This window comes from Ochotona princeps, chromosome 13 (assembly GCF_030435755.1).
Source record: "Ochotona princeps isolate mOchPri1 chromosome 13, mOchPri1.hap1, whole genome shotgun sequence".
In the NCBI taxonomy this organism is placed as follows: Eukaryota; Metazoa; Chordata; class Mammalia; order Lagomorpha; family Ochotonidae; genus Ochotona; species Ochotona princeps.
This window is the reverse complement of record NC_080844.1, coordinates 57887487-57903791: the sequence shown is the minus strand read 5'-3', so window position 1 is coordinate 57903791 and position 16305 is coordinate 57887487. Positions and strand designations below refer to the sequence as shown.

The 16305-nt window shown below is 36.7% G+C and overlaps 1 protein-coding gene across 2 annotated transcripts in view; it reads right to left on the bottom strand.

Moving 5' to 3' along the window:
- The window catches only part of ATRNL1 (attractin like 1), a 558159-nt gene that overhangs the window by 84423 nt on the left and 457431 nt on the right, over positions 1-16305 (bottom strand). The window contains exon 28 of one of the 2 annotated variants that reach the window (XM_058671950.1): positions 9807-9921. In XM_058671950.1, the coding sequence (XP_058527933.1) occupies positions 9807-9921 (115 nt within the window). Of the gene's footprint in view, positions 1-9806; positions 9922-16305 lie in introns of those variants that run through there. The other variant, XR_009246557.1, reaches the window with a different exon arrangement.

Genomic DNA, 16305 nt, shown 5'->3' with positions numbered 1-16305 from the left:
CTCAGTACCATGTCAATTGACTTCATGATGTTGTAAACTTTCATGTTTCTTCCTGTTGTTGAAGTTGTATTGTGGATTTTCATTGAAGGGGGTGACATTCTGCCAACTCTGCTTTCAGATCAAGGATGGTCTCCCAATGAAACTGTTGCATTTATCTGGACAATAAGATGCTGGACTCCCTGGATCACCCATGCCCGCAATGATGGAATTATGACTGGTTATGAATTGTACTGCTGCAATAATATGGAAGAATATGGGGGAGGATTTGGGGAGGGGGTTGGGTGAATCCCACAGCCTACGGAACTGTGTCATAAAATAAAATTTTAAAAGTTTTATTTATTTTATTTTTTTTACTACAAATAAATTTTTATCCCTACCCCTTAACCCCTGATTTGGCTTTATAACATTTCTTTTCACCATTGTTGAATTTTATTTTTCCCAATTTTTTTGACCACAGTAATTACTTACCAGTTAATTCTAGAAATACTACCAAGGAGTGGCAAGTGAGGAAGAAAGAAAAGAAAAATGTGTAGGCTCTGTTGTCATGCTGTTGGTATCATTTTTTCATGCCACAAGATCTGACTTTTTATGTGAGTTTTTTTCTAATTGACCTATCTTAAAAGTATTTAAGTTTTAGGGATAATTCACTTCTGGAGCATGCCTAATTAACTATGTTCACTATTCAAGTTTTTCATCCTCATTTTCTTCTTTGTTTCCTTCAAACATTAATCAGGTTTGGTCAATTATCAATGGTAAAAAACAAACAATCTCAAAAAGAACTAAGGTCATGTCACTTTACAATGGTCAGTAAAAGAAAACATTTGTGTTATTCCCCCAAACAAATGATAATGTCGACAAACAAAAACCCACAAAAACATAACAAAACACTTGTATGTGTGACATTTCTTGTTCTTAAATTATGGCTTCATAGTTATTTACTCCTGTGGCTTTAGCCATGTTATTAAACCTCTCTGAGTATATCTTCCTTCCTTATCTGTGTAATGATGGACATATATATGTATACATATATATATATGATTAAGACAACACAAAAGCATTGAATAGATCCATAACAAAGTAATACATGCTAACAATAATGAGATAATAATTGATATTTTTAAGTTGGCAGATATATTCAAGAGGCTATCTGACTTGGGTATAACTACTATGTGGGCATTATTTCACAGATGCTATATAATTAATTTTTCTGGTTATAAAAGTTATAGCCAAGTTGTATATTTTCAAAGCTAAACAAAATGCTTTAAAACTAGTATCCAAGGAAGGAACCAAAATTCAAATAATGAATGTTAAATAACCGTATAGCAGGTTTATAATGCCATATTGGAAATATAAATCTCTTTATTTTCGTGTTCTCTTTCACCAATATTCCAATTTACACTAACTGTTAAACATCTAACTAATCCAGCTTCAATAAATATCTTCCGTGAAAGATACAGATTTGGGTTTGATTTCAGTCCCCAAGATACATATTTTGAATCCTATTTGAATCAGAGGCACATAAAAATCTAATTTGTCAAAATTATGGTTTCAAGTAAATTTTTACTTAGTAAAGTTTGCATTTGCATAGTGTATACCTTTTGGGGTAAGGAGTTCTACAATATATAAATATTAATTTCTATTCATTAGTCAAACATTTATCAAAGAACTACTAAGTACCACAAATTTGGAAGCAAACAAGTATTCAAAGAAAAAATAAAATACAGCGACTGCCTTCAGAAGCTTACTACCTAGGAAGAAAGGAATATACAAAGTGGCTCTGATATGCTGGAAAGCAGTAAAGAAGTGAACTAGAAAACCCAATTGGATTTTAAGGAGAATAAAGTCAGTCACTTGGGTGTGTGTGTGTGTGTGTGTGTGTGTTGAGGGTGGGGGAAGAGGAAGTAGCATTATATGAAGCTAAGAGGGAGAAGGACAACAGTGAGTACCACAAAACACACACACACTCTCACACACACACACACACACACTCACTCACTCACTCACAGAATCCTGGGAAGAAACATATATGAAATCATAACCCTAAAATTAAACATTATGAATTCTATCTACTCATCTCCTTAGCTTATCATGAGGACTCTAAGGCATTCCACAAAGGGCTCCACTGAGCCAGCAGTGCTGTGCAGGTGCGTATAGGGAAGAGCTCCGTGGGTGCTTAATAAACTGGGAGGAAGATGGAGAGAGACCATCACAGGTGTCACATGCCAAAGTAAATCTTGCGGCCCTTCTATCACAGGTGATGGGAACTTCGCAAAGGTTTATGGAACAGGCAGGGATCTGGTTAGATCTGTGCTTTTCTTTGGCAGCAGCCGGGTGCAAGAACAACCAGTGCCTGAACAAAGCATGGGAAAAAGAAGAGAAACTCAAAAAGGTTCCAAACTTCATCACTCTGCAACATTCTTCACAAAATCAACAGGTCAGGGGAGAAGTGTGGATGGGGATGTGGGGGTGTGGGGAGTGGGGACAGGGCCCAGGAAGGAGGGTAAGGTGGCTTTTACGCCTCAAGGGGCTGTCCAGGTTGAGCTACTGCAATTTTGCAGGGGAGAGGTGTTGGCTGGAGGCCCAGAGGAGCCTATTAGCCACTGAAACGTTTCTCTGGTAGAGTGGAGAAGGTGTGAGAAGTTGGAACAGGTCAAGCCTGAGGGAATGGGGCAGGACTAAGGGCAGAGGAAGTGCATAGTGCGTAGAGGGGGGTGCCCGGCAGCCACCATCTCTCAATACATTCTCTGTGGGTGCCTGAGGTTGATCAAGGCACAAAGGAGGGCAGAGATCCCCGAAGTCAGGAAGTGACTTGGGGAGTATTTGAGACTCACACATTACAGAGATGCAATGGCAAGCAGGAAGTGAGGAAACGCTGTTCTGGCGACCATGTATGTGTCACTTGTGTTCCCAGGACAGAAAATCGCTTGGCTTAGCAATTCTGCATCCGCTTTCTTTCACTTCCCCCCTCTTGGTTCACAGCACTGAACAAGTTTTGTCATTAGGAGTTGGTTTTCACGTATTTGTTTCATGTTTATCTCCACACCAACTGCAACTTCTTGAGGGGAAGAATTCAAGTTCATTGCTCTACATCCAGTGCTGGCAGGTAGTGAACCCACACTTAAACATTTTCTTGATGAAACAGAGACTTCATATGAGGATTTATGGTAATTTTTGGATAGCAGATAAAATAATTTCCTACTGATTATTCTAGGGTCTTTTAATAACATGTCATTTTGGCAAGTCTCCTAGTTTTTCTTATTTCTCTTATTTTCTGGACTCCGTCTAATTTTTGTAGTCTATTTTTATCACAAAGCACAGACTTTCTCTTTCTTTTTTATGAAGATACACATATAGGCTTTAAACGATATTTGCATTTGAGGTTAAAAGATAACTAATACATTAGATTTTTATCATCAAGATTGGATACAATTCAATAGTGCTGTTTCTTGGTTCAGCTTCCCCTCACAAAGGAAATGCTAAGATTAGAACAACAGATGTGTTTCCACATGTGTGAAGTACAGTTACAGAGTTAGGAAAGAAAACCAGGGATGGAAACTTCAAAAAATAGAAAATAATGTATTTTAAAACAAACAAACAAACCCTGGTTTCAGAGGGAAGAGTGCTACACAGAGAGTCAGAAGATCTTGGGTCTGTGTGCAGTCCATCCCTGAGACACTAGAGAACATTCCATTTCTCGCTGCTAGTCATGGGATTCCTGTTATTCACTTCTCACAAAGGGGCACTATGAACTATCTTCACCTTCTAAGCATGCCAAGAAGACTGGGAACCAGACTTTATCAATAAAATTCGTAATTTGGAAAATACATTCGTTTTCATTTATTTAAAAGTAATGACACACACACACACACAAAGAAGCAGTTTTCACGATGTTCCAGTGGACCTCCATCCATGTCTCCCATGTGGGTGGCAGGGTCTAAGCTCTTGGGCTTTCACCTACTGCATTCCGAATGCCCTCAGCAGCGGGCAGCACAGCCAGAAGGCAAACCAACCAAGAACTCTAAGATGGGGTGAAGACATCCCAAGCAGCAGCTTAATTTTATGAACCATGACACCCATTCCTATTATCATTATTTTAAATTTAAGGAGTGACACAAATCATTTTTGACCAATCAGAAGGAGTACATAGGAAAACAGAGTTTCCCTACTGGACATAAACAGTTGGAGAGAGAAGTAAATGGACCATGTAGAAGCATGTCATTGGCTTCCCCCACCCTCAATGGGTGTGGCTTGGTGTAATTTACAGTAGAACTCTGAAATGGTATTAGCATGAGATGCCTACTAGTACTGTAACTTAATCCTAACACTTGATAAGTTCAACAGTTAATACAACCCACAGACTTAGAGACCTGCTCATAATTGCACAGCTAATTAGTGGCAGATCTGTGTCTGTCTCAGAGCTGTGACTTCAAGCTTCAATTTCCACACTTTGCTGCCACTACCTACACTGGGTCATAGTTTATAATGCGCTTATCATGATGTGTATGCTTTCACTTTTTAATCAAAATTTTGGAGTTAAATTCAAGCTCCATGTTTTAGAGAGGTCCTCCAAGTCTTCCTTTTTGACTCTGGATTTAAATCTTTTCCAGGTATAAGGCCTGATTGAAATGTCTTACATCTTTACCTGGAGAAATACAGTGAGCAAGGAGCACACATCCGGGTATCCAAGGACCTGGGCTTGAATTTGGGTTCACTGGCTCACTGGCAAGTCTTTAACTTGCTCTAGAGTTTCAGTGTCATATTTATGTATATACTTATTTGTCACTGATTTATTTATGGTAAAGTGGAGAGAGAGAAGGGGGAGAACCCCTATATTGCTGCCAAGCCAGGCTTGGGCCAGAGCAAACACAGGAGCTAGGCACTCAGTCTCCAGCTCCCACATGAACAATAGGGGCTGAAGTACTTGACACATCAGGTGCTGCCTCTCAGGGTGAACACTAGGAGGAACTGGGAATAGAGCCAGGACTTAAATCCAGGCATCCCCAGTATTGCTGGTCCTCTCCCCACTTCTTCAAACTTAATTAAATCAATGTTCTCTCTTATGTTACAAGCTGGAAAGACTTGTAACTGCCACTGTGCTTAGACCTAACATTTTAAACACTATATGATATTCTGAAGTGATTGAAAGCAATCTGATCATTCCGCCACATCTTTCAAAGAGAAAATTTCAAAGCCTTAGAAGAATCATTTTTGGTAATGTGGAGTCAACCATACATGAGGCAGAATCATGGGGAAAATTTACTGGTTGAAGTACACAGCTTGTAAATGTTTTGGATTTTTAATCCGGTGATAAAAGTTCATCTGCTAGGAAGAATCCATAAACTGTGAAATAACAGACCTTCATCACAAAAGACGGCAATCGTTATGATTTTCAACTTTTGTTTGTGAAGAGGTCTATTTACTTCATGCCCATTTCATCTTAATGGGACTCTAAAATGCTTGGGGACACTTGTTGTCCAGGGTGACCGGAGGCACGTTTGGTTGTTTAGTGTCATGAAGCACTTACTTATCATGTCATGCTTTCACAGAGATGTCTTTTAGCCACTCTGGGGTCAGAAGAGAAGGTGGCTACACAGTGAGCAGTTGCCATCAGCACACATCCCACAATGACCCAAGAGAGTCTGGCATGGTTGGCAGTGGTTGCTCACAGCAATTCCAGAAGGAAGCAGCAGGTTTACAGGGTGTGAGATCAGGGAACCTAATTAATCCAGCACGCGGAATGCCAATAAGTCTACTTAATATCTTTTGCTCCGCTACACTAAGACACCTGGAGGGAGAATTGCTCATAAGCACCTAAACTCATTATATTACAAAAAGATGAAACAGAAGGCTAGTGAATGAATAATCTAAGGGATGAATCCAAATAGCCTCTCTTGTAACCTCTGATGAGATAAGAGCCAAGGATAAGGAGCTCACATATTCCAGAGAGATATGCAAAGGGCCATATCCAACCATCACTTGCTAAACATGATTGAAACAGTCGCCAAGAGAGAAAACAAAGTACAAAGAAAATGGCATTTTAAAAATTAAAAATAAGAATTTGTCTGCTGCTGAAAAAATATGACCAAATCACCTCCTTTGTTTAGTAGTAAAATCCTGTTTTTCTGAGGGCAAAAAAAATCCACTGTGATGGGTATTTTTAGAGGTCAGTTTGACTGGATTACAGATTACTGAGAAGCCAGGTAAAGCAGCATTTTGGGGTCTGTCTTTGAGGTTGGGGTCTGAATACGAGCGATACAGTTGGGAAAGACTCCCTTCAACAGGGGTGGACACCACCCAATGAGTTTTTTTACAGGTGAAAAAAAAATAGGTTTCAAGAAATGGATTTACTCCTTTCCCCTTGAACATCAGAACTCAAAATTCTCTGGCCTTTAGATTCCAGGAATCACAGCAGTATTTCTCGGGGTTCCCATGTCTTTGGTCCCAAGTTGAAGAATTAACACCACTGACAAGTCTGAATCAGAGGCCTTCAGCCTTGAATTCACCACCAACCTAAGTGGCTCACCAGTTTGCAGAAGTCTGGGACTTAAGCTCCACAACTGCATAAGCCAATTTCCTTAATAAGTCCCCTCTCAGGATCTCTCAACTTCTACCTCTATCTCCATCTCTGCTGAACTCTAGTTGGTTTTCTCTGGGGAATTCCTCCTCATATGCCCAAGCTTATTCTTCACTTAAATGCTTTTATTTATGCCAACGAAGATTGCAATCAAGAATCATTTAAGAAGCTATATTTCAAAAAGGAATATTATCATAAATTTTGACACTGCGCAAAGTATAAGAGGACTTTCAGTCTAACAAGTGTATGTTAATCAAATCACCAACTACATTCACTGATACTTGGAGACAAAGAATCAAAGAACCCAGAGAAGACTCCTAGCACCCTATCCTCCCCACCCTGTGGGTGGGGCAATAACCCATCATTGAAGCTTTCCCTCTACCTCCTTCTCAATGCACTCCTTTTACCCTGCACCAACAATCCAGGAACTCAACAGAACCCTGTGGGCTCTAAGGGAGGAATCTGGGACAAAGAATTGTTCTGGTCTCATGTTCACTGAGGCTCATAGATGGCAGTTTTTGGTCAAGGTCACATTTCCTGGATCTTCTATTGCCATTCATGAACTGCTCTATGCATAGGGGGTTGTGATCTGGAAAAAGATAGATGCAGACTCTCTATTTAGGTGTAAGATAAACCAGACTTTGCAATAAGCTAATCAATGTCAACATTTCCATTACAGGGGCCAGAATGATTCATAAATAACCTTTCGGATGTGTATATCCCCAAAGATCGGATAAGACTATGTTATGTTTTCACTGGCTGTGCTCACACCAAATATTTCGATGAAGAGTGAAAACATTCATTTGGTTTCTATATTGGTGTTAGTACACACTTTGATTAGTGGAAACTGAGATAACATTTGACCATTTTTCTCTACAGTCACTTTTTTTAAAACTGTTGTAGTAATGTGTTAAGAGAATTTTATTTTATTGTTTTCAACGTTTACTATCAAAAATTTTAAACATAGAGCAAAGTTGAAAAAATTTGCAATAAACACAGATATTCCTACTACCTATACTCTACCCTGAACATTTACTTAACTTGCTTCATAACATATCTGCCCAGAGACATGGCACACAACATGTTTCTGAATGTTTCAAAGTGGATACAGACAGCAAATACTGCATTTTGAAGGAACCCAATCAGCGTCTTCTTACTCACATAGAGTAACTGGAAAAATTATTACATTTAAAAAAAATAAGTACGAAATGCATTCTAATTTATGCACACAGTTCACCACATCTCAATTTTTAGGTTCTCTACGGTGAATAGTAAAATATTTCAAGCTTTCTTTTTTATTTGAACTCTGTCAACAAATGCTTGCTTGTTAAGGACATAAGATGCTGATTACAGAGAACTAAGCTCTCTGCTATAGAAGATTAGAAAAAAATTATACAGAATGCTAATATTGAGTATTTTTTGCTATTTTGTTGGTTATTCTGATGTCCTCTCCTGTCCCAGTTATTCACTGGGTACAGAAACACAATGCTTCCCACACCTAACTCCCCTCATTAATAAAGTGAATTTTATATTATTAATCTTACAGTCTTGTGTTGAAGCTCAAGTGTGAAAAATAAAGAGCTCTTTACAAAAACCAGAGCCCTGTGCCCACTAAAGATAGCATTTCTACTAGTAATCATATGTATCTATAAGAAATCACAGCCAAGGTAATGGTCCAAGCTGTTACTTGGCTATTTTAAATCAGTCCGAAATTATTTCTAAGGTTAAAGGGACAGAGTATTGGCAGTTGCCTTCACTCAGCCCATCAGTAAATCACACTGTCAAGGATCTAGAAGAACCTTGGAGTATATCACACAGACTTGTTTTCATTAGTGAAGTGTTTGTTTTGGAAATCATCCCAGCTTTAAAAGAATGCTTCTATTAGCTAGACACAGTACCTATAATTATACATCTTATCTGACCAGTGCCAAACTCCTGTACTGACTGCATCCCATTTACCTTGATGGTGCTGAAAGGAGAAGAGTGGGACATTCGTTCAATGTATAAGAGAGTGAAGAGGATGTTTATTTCTAAGAGTAAATAGCCACAAATGACTCCAGAAAGAAATGGCTGTGTCAGGATAGCATTATGTACCATAAAAGATGATAGAAATCCTCTACTTTCATATATGGGGAAAGATCGGTTACATGAATATCTGAAGTGTAAAGTTATAAAATAATATACTTTTCCTTCACAAGCCTGTGTGTGTGCGTGTGTGTGTGGTCGAACACAAATCAAGAAAGTGAGGAGTGTGCAGGAAACCAAGTAAAGGCAGAGAGCCAAGCTGATTGTCAGTCCACTATTGGTGAGGACCCGGGAGAACTCCAGCGCTTTATGTCAGGCTAAAAGGGAATTCAAAGGAAAGATAGATTTGAAATCACCCATGTTCTCAAAAAGTGCCTATTCCACAAAGAATCAGGCAGATAAAATAATCACGATACAGAAAAATTAGAAGTTCTAAATAGATGAAATAGGATGTGTAAAAAAAAAAAGAGAGAAAAATCTACGGTTTGTGATCTAATGCGAGCTATACTAACAGTGAGTAAAGCTTCTACAATATGGACAACGCAGCACCGGGGAATCCTCCCAGGCAAAACAAAGCATTAGCTACCCCCAAGCTGAGAATGCGCTTTTCATGTAGGAAAAGGAGAATCCGAGCAATGACTATATATGCCCATCACAGGGAGAGGATTCCCCTGGCGCATCAACTACACCTGTCCTGCAGCTGGGAGCAAGACATTATCTTAAACATGTTGAGATACATTCCAGAATCATTCTTTCACGTCACGAACATACAAATAAATCCACTGATTTGATCCCATATTCATGATACAAACTCTTCAGGGGACTTGTAATTTGGCTTCTCATCTAACAAGCAAACAGTGAGGAACGCAACTGAGAGCTAGGTTCAATAATCTGTTTTGTCCTGCTAGTGAGATTTCTTATTGGACACAATCATTATAGAGAGTGTTTGTGAATATGAATCAAATGTATGTCACACACAAATATGCATATGTCCAATGTGTATTTACAAGAAGCATTTGTAAATTTGAATTTATAATAACGCAGATGCCTAAATACTGGATAAAAGTTTATGTTCTAAAAAAATAGTACCATACTACAAATTAGAATCTTGTAAAAGTCCTTACTGTGCAATATGATGGTGTTGTTTATTTCTCCTTTTCCACCTAAAAGGATTGTATGATTGTTCACAGCTCCTTATTGATCCTACCTGACTGTCCCGGGGGAGGGGCACCTGACGATCCTCGCGGCAGACACAGGAACACAGTCAGAACAGCAGCTCTGTTCCCAGCACAGGGTTCCATGGCTATAGGTTTGGGCGCTCCCTGAAAGAGAAAACCCATTTCAAAGTTGCATGATTGACATGACATTGCTATTTTACTTCTCACCTTATCTATTCTTCAGTCAGCTAGACTGTTTATTACAGTTCTTGGGGAAACAACATGTGACATTCAACCATTAACTCTGCAGTAAGCACAGAGGTACAATGTGAAGAAATGAATGCACTTCACTGTATTTCATGTACAGCTGGTTAAGCCACAAACCTCTGGGATCGTTGCCTTCCCTGTTTACTCTCATTCAGGATGACTAAATAACCCAGCTGATTGAGGTAAGCAAAATTCAAAATATTCTGCTACCTTATATATTTATGCTTTTCTTACATTTGTCTCTATTTGAAATGATTACTATATTCAAGCAAGTTAACATATCCTTTACCTTGTTTTTGTGGTACGGGCACTTAAAAATTACTCTCAACAAACGTTCAGTACAATGTTGTTATGTATAGTCCTCATGTTCTCCATTCATCCTGTACAAGTGTGAGTTCATTTACTCGTTTATTGTGAATGGCATGCACTCATTTCCTAGCCCTCCTTATCCTGAGCGAATGTCAGTCCACTTTACCTTACATAACTTACTTGAAAAATCCAAAGTGAAATTATGATGGTCTATCTCTGATATCACTTCACTGAACTCTATATTTCTAATTACCTAATAAATGTATTTATTTAATACAACATTGGAAATAAAACACAGTAAATGAATATACAATACTAATGATAATGATAATGATAATAATAATAATAATAATAGAATTAGCTAGTATTTCATTAGATCCTTACGGATTAGTGATTTAAAGTGCCTTATATACATGAACTTAGTTAAATCTTACTACAACCCTATAAGATGTGCACACTGAGATAAGAGGTTAAGAAAGTGTTCATAGATGGGAAAAGTAGCAAGGTGGGCATGTAGGTTTGCAACGGCTGCTTCCCAAGTTCATATTCCTAACTACACAATGCAGCTTATTCTGTGTGTGCCTTTACAAACATGCCACCCATAGAAGCACATGTACACACACAACCTATGCATATACATGCATATGCATACAGATACAAAGTTAATTGGGGCTTAAGGATAAAATGTACTTTGAAACAGTTAGGACATCATTTTGGTCTAGAAATGGTGAGTTTGGCTGCTGTTTTACTCAAAGAACTGTGCATATATGAGACATGGTTGATTCTAAACATACATTTCTGCACAAAAGCAGAAGAAAATCATTTAATTATTGGAAAAAATATTTCTTCAGTTGTTTTTTCAATGATGTTTGAACTTTTCTGAAGAAAAATAGACATATACAGTCATTCACCTAGAATATTCTAGAATATTGCTGTTTCCAGAAAGTTTAATGATGCATGAAAAATAAAATATGTCCCTTTTCATGTAAAACTTGGGCTGAAATTTCTGGTGACAATGGTTTTATGTGGTTATAAAGGATTTCTGCTTTACAGCATCATAAATCTCATGTATTAAAATTATCCTCATATAGATACATTTTGGGAGTTTTCAATATAAAGGTGAAAGTGGCCATGATGGTAGACTCAAAGCATAAAAATGTTTCAGGACAATGCTGTAAGCCATGTTACAATACTTGTGCCAAGTTACATGATCTATGGTTTTATACTTTAAAGCTCAAACTTAATTTAGCAGACTTATTTTCAACAATGTTAAGTCAAAATCAGAGTAATTACACAGGTATTCTCTGATGATGTAATTATTTAGAGAATAGGTTCGTCATATTCCAAGGCTAAAAGAAAAACACGATGAATGTTTCAACCACATTTCTGGGCTACTAACATTTATTTTAATATCATAAATGCAAAGTACATGTAAAGGTCAATTGGTTAAAGTACACTGGAAGATCATAAAATGAATAAAAGGATTTGATGATAGTGATATATTAGAAATACCCAAATCCCTTTCACTATAATAAGAAATAATTGATAGTTTCTACTAATATGCAAAGTTTTCTTTGGCTGTTTTGTTTTTAGGTCCTATAGTACATTACCATATGCAGATATACACAGTCATATTTTTAAAGCCTGCTTAAAAATTAGAACAGCAGGATTTTATAATTATTTTTAAAAAGTTGAAAAGTAGTGGTAATTGGTTTCGAGGATTTAGAAAATCAGTAACTGGTTTGGTCATATATTAGTTGATCAACTTGCCAGATTATCTGTCTGATGTTTTTTAGCAGAAAATATTTTAAACATTAAGAGCATTAATTGAGAGCAAGATTAGTAAACAAAAACAAACAATTAAAAAACCACAACTATACATTTCAGGTGGAATACGGTCTAATTATTTGACACTTTACACTTTAGATACTCAGTAGCAGACAAGGGTAGTAGAAATTGTATCAAGGAATAGGAATTATGCCTGTATAACAGTGATTTCTACAAAACCTTCCACAAAATAATTCCCACATTCTTGATTCTACTGCCATTGTATACAAAACACTCAAAAATCTTCTTATGCTGATAAGCCAAATAAAAGGAAATTATAGTCTTATTTTAAATCTAATTGGTTTATAATTTTCTCTAGTTTTTAGCTCTAGAAATTTTCATTAAAAAGATTTTTAGCAACATGAATAATTTACTACGTTTCCCAGCTCTTTGACACTTCTGGAAGTAACTCATATAAATTAAAAAATGATTTCTGAAAAGTGTGGCAAATATTACTTTAAATATAGAATTTTAAATATGAAAAAAACACTTCATAGTACTTGAGTTACACAACAGAAAAGAGGGAAATACCACCTATGATAACATTTCCAATACTCTGAGGTTTGTCAGCTGTTTTGTGATAACCATGAATCGAAATCATTTCATAACAACATAACATGTTCACTGAACTATGCAATTTATCATGCATTTTCCATGGCTGCTTTTGAAAGAGATAAGGTATGGGTTTGTTTTCCCACAACACACAGCAAATGTGCTTTTCCTCTGGACATTTTCATATTGGTTGTACTACAGGAAGCTGGTGTTAGATTGTGCCAGAAAAAAAAATCACTGACAGTTATGTAACTTAAACAATCCTTGTTGATTTAGCATAGAGAACATTTTAAAAAAAAAGAAACATTAGTTTTGTTTCCTCTAGTGTTTTTGAAACTGTTGTACTTTTATTTTCAAGTAGTTTTGGAGGGAGGCAAAAATTACGTTAAATTATTTCCATGTTCAGCTACCAAGCCACACAAGCAAAGAAGCTTCTGGAATCATACTGGCATTCAAGGTTATAATTCCTAATGCCCGTGAATGTGTTCAGAAAGTGAGGTGGCCATTGAAGCACAGGATCTGTCTTGGGAAATTGCTGCTACCTGAATTTCTGCACATCTAGAAAACACCAATGGGTACAGTTACTTGTTTGTTGTCTGACTGGTTCTCTCCACTGGTGAGTAAGTTTCTTGCTTCTAGAAATTACTCACTGAAAACCCTATCTCTGCAAGTTAAATATTTAACAAAATTATATGATTCCCTTGGACTAGTCATTATAAATCATTTCAGTGGGGCTTAGTATAATACTCCAGGAATAAAACTATTAAAAATCTTACGTTCTTCAAAAACTAGTCGTTACAAAATAGCACTTCCAAATTCAAATTTGTTATAGTCTAAAATAAAACTACTTTGTTCTATATGTTTCCCATTTGCAATGTAAGCAGCTCTCATTTGCTAATGTGTTTACAACTTATCTGGTGATATGCTGAATGCTTAAATGGGCTCTACCCTATGCCATCTATTAGAAACTCTTTCCATCATTTATAACAAAATTGAAGCTCAAAGAGTTGCAGAAACATAAGTAAGATCGCAGACCTAATGTGTGAAAAAAGGATCCTGATCCCAGGATCTGTGCCAATACAGACTAATTTCTGGGCTTGCAGGATTAATCCTATGTTATCATGCTTGCTAGAATGCATAAGAACTGACTTACTTTCTAGAGTTAAAGACAATAAAGACTGGTAGGTATTAACTAGAAAGCTGTCCAAAGTAATAGTTGCACATACCAAAATGGGTCCAAGGGCTGCTACTTTGCAATCTGTGGGTATTAGTGTCCAAAATGGCAGCCCAGTATCTCCAGACCCTTGTACCTACTCACGCAATCTTCTTCTTTTTTTCTGCACCAGGTCTTTGCTTCAGTCCATGAAAGTGTCCACTGTTCAACAACGTTTCCCTGGAGTTCCAGATTTTGCGCCTTCTACACCCCTCATCTACCTACTGACAGAAGATGTTTCCCATATGTCTCTAACATTCCTGGCATAAATTATGCATCCCTCAAAGCCAGTTCAAAAGGCATCGTGTCCATGAAGCCTCCTTTGGTTTGAGATATTTGGCCTCTTTAATTCTTGAATTTCATCTGTTCTACCTTAAGTGACAGCTGTGTAATGTTCTGTCTCACTTTTGGACCACACCTATTAAGAGAAGGTTCAGACTTTGTCTCCACCTATATTCCATGTTCTCACCTTCTATCTTCAAAAGGCCCATGAACAGTGCCAGCTTTTTGGGACTAACATCTGCCAATCTTTAATTACATTTAATTACAGACATGCTGCCTGTCTCTTCTCCCAAGTCCTATCCAGAGCATCTCTAACTGTGCATTCGTTGTACATAGTCAGTGAAAGTATGAATGAATGAAAAAATCAAATCATCATCTAGATCACCTGATGAGACGAATAAAAAGGCATGGCTTAATTTATATCTATAATATGGGTCTCAAAGCAATAATTAGAACACTGAAAAATAATATTGAGTTATTCAGTTCATATTCAGTATCAAGAGTGCACATATATGTAATATACATAGCATTGAAGATACTGTGTATGAAAACATTTTTCCTTTTTGTAGAAATGAAAAAATTGAAATATAGAAGAGGTCTTCAAGAGGATACAGATAGCAGAGGATAAATTTGGGACTTGAATCATACAGTGTGATGTTAGAATCCAAGTTCTTAACTACCATACAACATACCTAAAAATATAATTTGAGAAATCAATGACTCCAATCCTCTCATCTTGGCTAGTAACACTATAAGCCAACTTACAATGCCAGTTGTAAAAATATTCATATTCCTGCCCCACTTGTGATCTGTGTTTAGTCACACAAATCCGATTGTTCAATCTGTATCATACTTTGTCATGCAATAGCTGACAGTAAAGTGAGGAATTTCTAACCAACATACCAAGATGTTATTCCAGGACCAGTTCTGTCACTTTTATGTGGTGCTAGGTTTATTACTAAGTCACTTTCCTTAACTGGAGAAAGATCTGCTAGGATGACTTTCAGAGTGTCTTTCATCCTTAAAAATCTTTTACTATGATTTATGACAACCTCCAGAATCTGTGACATAACATCTAACATCTTATCTCAGTATAGCCAATTCCAAAAATTCCAATCTGTAGTGCTTTTTTTCTGCTCAAGTAATTTAAATGGCCCATCTAACTTTTAAAGAACATTATTATACCACATGATGAATATATCACACAGACTAAATGGCCACCATTGCCTGCCAAAAAAGCAATTAGAAAATTGAATCAAGAAATTGAGGATTAATGTGAATATGTTATACCTGTCAGCAGTAATAAGTGTTTTGACAAGAACAGAATAAAGTCTGACAGTATGAACAAATACTAATCTGATATATGAGTGAAATATTAAAAATGCAAACAACTGTACATTAATCACTTTAACATTCCCCTACTAAAACACACTTAATGCTATTCTTACCAAAACCATTCATAAATAAATACGATTTTTTTCAACAGCTTGCATTAGTTGGTATTTGTAGTTTAATGAATGTTAATATTGAAATAAAATTTAGGTTTTGTTCATATTACTAAATTATAATTAATTTACTGAACACAAAATGTAATTGGTTTGATGGTTTAGTTCACAGCAAATAAAGTGTGTTGATTCTGTGAGATCAACAAACACTAAGCCACCTGATCTGAAAAACATTCTCTGATTTCATTGTTTAGATTTGGGAAAAATGAATGTGAAAAAAATAACATGCTCTCCTTATTTACTTTTTGCTTTGCATAAAATTATAAAGAGGAAAACTCATTATTTGACTTTATTAAATACAAAGAATTCACATTAATAAATAAATTATACTGATGGACACTCTGAAAAATAGGGTTAAACTGCACAAGAAGACAATTCAAAGAGAATAAAAAATTACATATGCGAACAGGTGAAGGAATAAAACGCAATATTCATAGAATCAGTATGCTGCCCCTGCAGTTGCAAAGCATTGGTTCAAAGCTCTGCGACCGTAAACTTCATTTTCTTATCAGAATAAATATCCTTCTCTTGTGCACTGCCTGTGTGTTCAGTCTCTGCTCAGAATTTATCACTACACACAGGCACATGCCCACA